Source organism: Nanorana parkeri, unplaced genomic scaffold, assembly GCF_000935625.1.
Source record: "Nanorana parkeri isolate BGI_ZX_2015 unplaced genomic scaffold, ASM93562v1 scaffold1252, whole genome shotgun sequence".
NCBI lineage: Eukaryota > Metazoa > Chordata > Amphibia > Anura > Dicroglossidae > Nanorana > Nanorana parkeri.
In genome coordinates, this window is record NW_017307520.1 from 423,865 (window position 1) to 431,635 (window position 7,771).

At 42.9% G+C, this 7,771-nt stretch overlaps 1 protein-coding gene across 1 annotated transcript in view; it reads right to left on the minus strand.

The window, feature by feature from the left end:
- ERP44 (endoplasmic reticulum protein 44) overlaps window positions 1–7,771 on the minus strand; it is a 54,495-nt gene that overhangs the window by 16,540 nt on the left and 30,184 nt on the right. Inside the window, exon 4 of the mRNA XM_018568848.1 lies at window positions 6,639–6,754. Coding sequence (XP_018424350.1) covers window positions 6,639–6,754 — 116 coding nt within the window. The remainder of the gene's footprint in view (window positions 1–6,638; window positions 6,755–7,771) is intronic.

The window sequence follows — 7,771 nt, forward strand, 5'->3', positions numbered from 1 at the left end:
GGAAGATCCAGGAGAGAGGGGAGAGGGGGGGGGGGGGGGGGGAAAGGACATTTTGAAATAAAACGAGGCACATGCAAGTAGACACAGGATTTCGCAAATGTTACAGTATGTTAACATAACAAATGTTAAGTAACATAACAGCAATAACTAAACAAGTGTATACATTCAATACTGTGTGAGGATCCAATTGGCTTTTAAGCCAACACTGGTATTTAAAAGCGGAACTCTGGCTCTAGAGTTCATTGAGGGACACAGAAAATCATATACTTTTAGGTTATAATGCTGCCTACAGGAGGAATGGACATTGACGAGCAACAATTATAAGCCATCCCAGGATAACTACACCTACCACCAGCATGCCTCAGTTTTGTAGCAAAGCAGTATCGAGAGCATGGTCATAAACACATAAGGGCAGTGTTCCTCAATGGATTTCAAGATTATTTCAAAAATCCTATTTTCTTTCTTGCTCCTTTGAGGTACACAGGAAGTCATGTACTGTTGGGACTGTCAAAAGCAGTGCAACTGAGGGGAGGACAACAGCAAACAAAAAACAGTAACAGGCCCACTAAACAGAACTGAAGACTGCCTGCAGCTCAAAGAGCCATCTGAAGGACTTTACACCTGAAGCTGGCATCAGATAAAGCCTGCAAATCCACTTAGTAGAACTTGGGAAACATGTGAACAGAAAAACAGACCTTCTGGAAAACAGTAGCCTGATGCCAAAGAGCCCGAGAGGCATTCATAGATCTAGTAGAGTGTGCACTGACAGGAATGGGTGTTAAATTATGCTTAAGACCATGGACGGACCATTGGATAATGGTTTAAGCCACTGAGAAATCTAATGAGAAGCTTTAAGGGGAGACAGACTATCATACCTCAAATCACATCCAGACATCAGAGGGAATTCTCATGAACTAGAGCCAGGTGGAGGGACAGAATAACAATGTCCTTGTTGAGGTGAGAGCCAAACCTACCTCCAGTGGCAAGGAAGTTCTGGGCCTCAACACCACCTCATTCGAGACCGAAAAGGGTTCTTTACAAATAAGGCCACCAACTCAGACACTCGCCTTGCAGAGATTATGGCTACAAGAAACAAAACTTATGGTTAAAAAGGAGAAAGTCCCTTTTTGAAGTCCCGAGGGAACCAAAATCAGATCCCATGGGAGTAACAGGGGAGCCACATGGAAGACACCCTAACCAAAGTCCTAATTACGGAGTAGCAAGTCAATAATTTCTGGAACCATGTATGGTGTAAGGTTTTCCTAGCTTTAACTGATTTATAGATGCACCTGTCCCACAGAACCCAGGCTTCAACAACCATGCAATTAAAGCCAGCTACTGTGAAGCAGGATAATAGAATCAGTCCGAAGATGCAGTCAGAAGATCTGGACAATCTGGAACAGATGCACCGCCCCCCACTCTGGAATGTGTTGCGCATCTTCATGCAGAAATTTTGTCTGACTGCCTGGTAGACTTGGTGTTCCAAGCCTTGCGGCTGGACTGAAAGCCAGTCTTGGCATATGTAGCGTAAGCAAAATAACTTATTATTATGCAGGATTTATATAGCGCCGCTGGCTCAGCGCTTTACAATATAGGGAAGACATAATTACAATACAGTTCAAGACAAGATGGTAAGAAGGCCCCCCCACTGCCCCCTGTGCGGGCCCAGGACCAGTACTGCGGGTCTTTGTTGTTTGATCAGAGGGAGATTAGACTAGGAACTGAAGCTCTAGCTTCAAAATGGTATGTACTAGGGATGCACCAATACTAGTACGGTAAGGGTGCCGGTACAGAGTATTTGGGCGAGCACTCATACCCACCCAAATGCTCCAGATGCAAGTGCATCCCTAGTATGTTCCACATCAATAGGAACTAAAATGGTCCTCAAGTTTCGAGTGATGGCAGAATCAGAATGTCAGTGGCTGACAGCACAGAGGCCTCACGCAAATCCGTTAAATAATTTGTGCGGGAAGGCAAAGAAGCATGCTTGTGGCCTCTATTAAAGAGTCAGCAAATATCTGTGCTATTTGTCCGCCTCAGACAGAGCAGGGAGGCCTAGCCGAAGGAACTAGGGAAGATTCTGAAGATGGTATCGACTTCAGGGACAGAGGGCAAAACGCTTTCAGGCTGCAGATGTCAGCGGCGTCAGCAGGCACTCTGCAAGCAACACCCAAGTCGTTTTTGAACTGTGAGCTGGAAGCACCTTGCGCAGCAGAACTGTCCTCTCTGTGTTTAGAATCAGATATGTTGCAACCACATGTCAGTGAAGCAACATAGCTCAGTGTGCAAGGCAAGGCCTCAGCTACTCAAAGAACCCAACTGCTGGCAGCAAGTGCAGGGTCAGGTGACCAGAAGTGACCAAGTCACGGTAGGCAGGCAACAAGAACAGACTAAAATCGGAGTTAGAGTTTTGGAGGCTCTCTGCAAATCAGGCAGAGCAGCAGGAAGATGCTTCCTTGATGCTGAATTGTGGAAAAGAGCGTGGGACACTCCACCCAGCGGATTACATCAGCACTCCGTACATCAGGATCCGTCCCTTCCAACGGAGAGCAGGAAAGCTTTAAGGCATTCAGCAGTGCAACAATGAGGTATTTCCCAGCACTTAGCCTGACTGGCCTACTCACCGAGCGAGTCTTCAGAGATGTGGCATGCACAAAGCCAATGCAATCGGTTCTGTACCTAGAAAGTTATCTGTGGCTAAATGGTTACCAGAATGGAATCTAAAAACCACCTACAGCGGAACCCTGTGTGTCTTAAAGTCACGTCTAGGCTAGGCAGAATCCAGTCCAACAGGATCTGGGTACAAAAGAACAAGAAGTTGCGCTAGGAGGAAACACTATGTGTAAATAATGACCAGCTGCAGCAATGTGCAATCAGAACCACAGTGAAGTCTATAATATGCTGCGCTTGGTATGTGAAATAAGGAAATGGGTTAATAAATTGTCTGTGCCACCTCAAAAACAACTGTGCATCATATATTAATATGTGACCGTGAACTATTGTATATATTCTCTTACATTGTTAATGAATTGATAGGGATTCCTTCTGTAATTAATGATTTCCGAAAAGCCTGTGTGAGCTCTTACTGTGCAAATCCCCTATTAAAAAAAAAAAAAAAAAAAAGAAGAAGTGTTGTGTTGTTTCCCCCAATCCTTAGGAGGAGGAAAATATATTTTTTTTTCTTTCCCTTTTCTCCCCTGCCTTCCAGTGTCCTTTTCTTTACTAGTGTTTAGAACAGTTATAGTGTAAACTTGTGATGGAATCTTCTGTCCCGCTTATAAGCTTGGGAGTATAAAAGGATAATGGCAAACCAAAACAATATGACAAACCAATATAAAACGATCTAAACAATATAGCAAACAATATAAAAAGGTCAAGTGGAGTCACCAAATGGGAGGGGGCTTTCCTCTTAAACCATTCAGCTGTTAAATGCTTTGGTCTACTTGCCCTAAATCTCCAAGGGAAGTTGGTCTCCGAATATAATCTTACATCTGGGGTATAATTCCAATCAATGAGCAAAAATCAGCAAGTCCTTTATATATCCTGACACCATTCGTATATCCTCTCATGGGTCGATCTTAATGTCGGAGAAAGTCAGTTGACCAGTCATCTATATCGCCCCGACTTGCGAGCAGTAATTTGTGAGGAATAAAAGTACTTATCTGTCCTTGATTTTATCCTGGGATCCACTGAAGAAGTAAATTTTGAGAGGGCCCCTTCACCGATTTCTTCTAGTTATCTTTTCTCCTCCGTTTCCTAGTTCTGGATCCGAAAGATCAGGTGAAACCACGATCCTTCCTTCCCCTCCGGTTAACCCCTCTTGTGCCAGGTGGATGCAATATCCGTCCACCGGGATATCCCCAGATGGTAGGGGGAAGTTTTAACAAAAAAAAATTGTTTTTTTTTGGGTACAGGACTCCAAAGTTTGGCTGAGAAAAGACCAATCTGGATAGCTGCCATTGTAGAGAATAGCTCAAGCAGCACTGCAGCAAAGAATCTTGATCAAAGAAGAAAAGATGCTAGCAACAAAAAAAGTAAGGCTTTTCCCAGCAGAGATGAATATTAGTCCTGGTTCACGCCTAGTGTTTTGTAGCGCTTTTTGTGCTCTAAAAAAATGCTTAGAAATTTTTTTTAAAAAGCTCCCAAAACAAAATACCATTCAATTTTATGGCCACGTTCACATCTAAACGTTCTGCTGTTTGTAGGAAAACGCTTGTCACAGGAAAAAGTACATGAGCTACGTTTTGGCAGAGTAAGCTCTTCTTGGCCCGATAGACAAATAGAAATGCTCAAAAATCTGCGTTCGCTGAGTTTTTTTTTGTCCATTTACATTAATGTGTCACTGTGACGACATGGTGATGAGTTTATAAGTTAAATGTGTATTGTTGTTGGGTTATGTTTAAGTGCGTTATGCTGTGTGACCTGGTTATGAAAAGACTATCAGCACCATCCCTCGTTATCTCCCATTGTACTCTGAAGGAGCCCAGGATAATGACATTCGGGCCAGGCTCTTGCTATGGCTGTCTGGAGCTCATTAGCAGGGGAAACCCTGTGGTGCTGTGAAGACAGAATGTCTGGGGAAGGCAGGGTGGATGTGATGGGATTATAATCTGATCTCATCACTTGCTGTATAAAAGGTTGCACAGTTGCTCAATAAATGAGTTTGTTTCACCCTACACTTGAGTCGCGACCAGTGACTGGGGAAACTGGGAGCTAAGGATCTTCAGGTTGCAATATCTCCTCAGCAAGGAAGAATACAGCGGTGGACATACTCATCCTGAGTACTGGGGTCCGTCAGTCACAATCTGCTCGCAACTTGATTTATGTGCATAAAATACGTGAAAAAATGTGCAGCAAAAACATGTGTAGAAAGAAGCAAAAATGCTGCCGCCAAGGTGTGAATCCAGCCTATGATATGCATACTCCTAGAACTCTGATAAAAATCTGAGGCATGTGATTAGTAGGGATATCCTGAGTTGGCTTACAGTTTAGTTGTTTTCCAGTAGGGATGCACCGATACTACCGTAGTATCGGTGTCGATCCTGAGTATTTGGGTGAGTACTTGTACGCGCCCAATTGCTCTGATTCCTTCCCCGATACCGCAAGTTCCGGTCAGAGGAAAAATTTCCTTTGACCGCCAGTGCCTTAGGGGAACATGGAAGCTGGGCGGCAAGTAATGACCCGCCTCCCTGATTGACCAGGAAGCCAGCTCGATGCCGTTTGGCTGGGAAGCCGGTTTCCTGGCCAAGCACAAATCGACGAGTGCCGAAAGCAAAGTATCAGTACTATATACTGAAAAAACGGTATCTGTGCATCCCTATTTCCAGTGTTCCGACCTCATGTAGGTGGCAGTATACCCTGACGGTACGACTTCTTACATCCCTCAATGGATGAGAAAGAAAAAATATTTTGACACTGCAGCTGCAGAGCATGCAGTTTATTGACTCCTTGAAACACAGCTGGAGTATTACTGACAGAGATGCCAATATTGCCTTTCCCGATACAGTACCCACCGTGATAATTTGCCATATTTTTTATTCTTTTGTCACATTTCTGATTGAAAAGGTCATCAATCTGCCCATGACAACAATGCATTTTAATTAAACATTTAGGAACTCCTACACCTTGCCAGGGTTTACTCGACTGAACCGGTATTCTGTTTGGAGCACAGTACAGATGTGCAAACTAGAATTCCAGATGTCCACATCCAAATTCCATGTTTGTATTAGCTCTCACTGTCTACACCCATGTTGTAATATATATTGCTTATTTGAAGTTTTAATTGCGTTCCGATATTGGTATAGTACCAACCACTTGCTACTGGTGTACTGACATCAGCATGTGCCCACCCCATTGTGTTTAGTTAAGAAGACTTTTTCCCGGAAGGTAAGCATCCTGGAAAACGTCTTCATGACGAAACACGTCGGAAAGGGCAGGCACATGCTGACATCAGTACACTAGTAGTAAGTGGTTGGTATTATACAGATGCTGGACAGAACAGCGTGGGAGTAGGATTCTTACTGTTTTATATCCTTGGTAATCTTGTAAGTGTTTTTAGTGTTTTCATAAAGCATTTTTTTAATAATAATACACCATATGCCTCTCCGTATTCCCTTTGAATGATATGCATGATTAGAAGGATAGTGAAGGAAAATGTTTAAATGACTTGTTGAATTCTCTGTGTCCGCTATAACGGACTGGGAGAGCTGGCACTTTGACCATTATGTTTACATATGGTCAGTGAAGTCTGGTGAGTGCAGTGATTGAGTGTTGGCCACCGGGGGAAATGTGGAGCACAGTTGTTCCCTCACTGGATTTGAAGTATATTGAATAGCAAAAACACAGCATGTACTGAAATACATTTGAAAACAAACATAAGCACATAGCCAGTATACTCCATACCATCCCAGATTAAGTATACAAGTTAGGTATAATCTTGACTACAATGATGTACCACTGCATAGAAAGTACCAAGTTGCTGAATATCAAAACAGAATGGGAGCAACATGCAGTGGAGATAATGAAAAGATGTCCTCTTGTGCTAGGGTAGGAGGATTGCTGCATGCTTTATGTGTTGGTTACTTAAACTATCCCAATATAAAAACTTACAGTATGTGTAAAAAACTAAACACACTTACAGTGCTGATCACAATCCACTCTTGCAAAGACAACTTTACTTCTATCGGGATATTCCTCTTTAATTATGTTGGAAGCTTCTTCAAATATAGGGTGTAACATCTGACTGAATCTGCACCTGCCAAAAAACCCCCAAAAACAATAAGTTGCTTGGTTTCTATCATCAAGCTTAAATGAAGCATAACAATACCATCTTCACACAAGCTGAACACTATGCTTGCAAGTTGCTGTATCAGAGTGAGAAACACTCACTCAAAAAAAAAATAGGTCAATAAACTAAATGCAAACAATCAAGAAATACTTCACAACTAAAAAGGCAGAAAAACTGAGAATCGGTCAGATAGATATTGGAACAACCTCCTTTTGTAGTCTTGCCTCTGCCTTCCTTGTACAATTATTTGTGTAGAGTGCCTAAAAAGGACTGTGCACTGGCGCTACATCTGCTGAACACAGCGAAAACAGTGATACCTAGACATTGGAAACTGTCAGAGTGGCTCTCATGAGTGGATGCGGTGGCAAACATGGAGGAGCTTATTTTCTCCTGTAAAGAAGACATGTCTAGTTACCCAAGAACTTGGACAGCATGGCATCTGTTTAAAAACACGGATACCTAGAATGCTCTCATTAAGTGAATGCTGGCTCTTTTTCTTCTGTCCTGCCCTCACCAATCATTTTACTCTTACCCCGTCTCTCCCACTCTGCCTTCTTTTTCTCCCTATCTTTCCTTCTATTCCATTATTTCCTTGACTTTTCTTTTAGCAGGATGTCCGGACAGGAGATTTTACCCCTCTTTTTCAACTTATTCCCTTTTCTCTTTATTCTTTCCCCCTCATTCTCTTTTCTACCCTCCCTCAATGTTGGTCCTCCTTATACCATTGGCTGTGTTCTGCGATTGTCTTTGCTCTGAGGAAAAACAAAAAATTCTTACCTCTCCCATCCCCAGCCCCTCCACCGACTACAGGCGTCATAACGTTTTAGCATCACTTGGATCGAATACCCCTTATGACATCTGTCTGCCTTACAAAGGTGAAACGCTGAGTATTCTCTGTTAGATCACATTGCTGTTTTTTTTAGTGAGGCCTCTCCCTTATTATCTCTCTCCCCCCTGCTTGTACTGTTATTATTCTGTCTTACT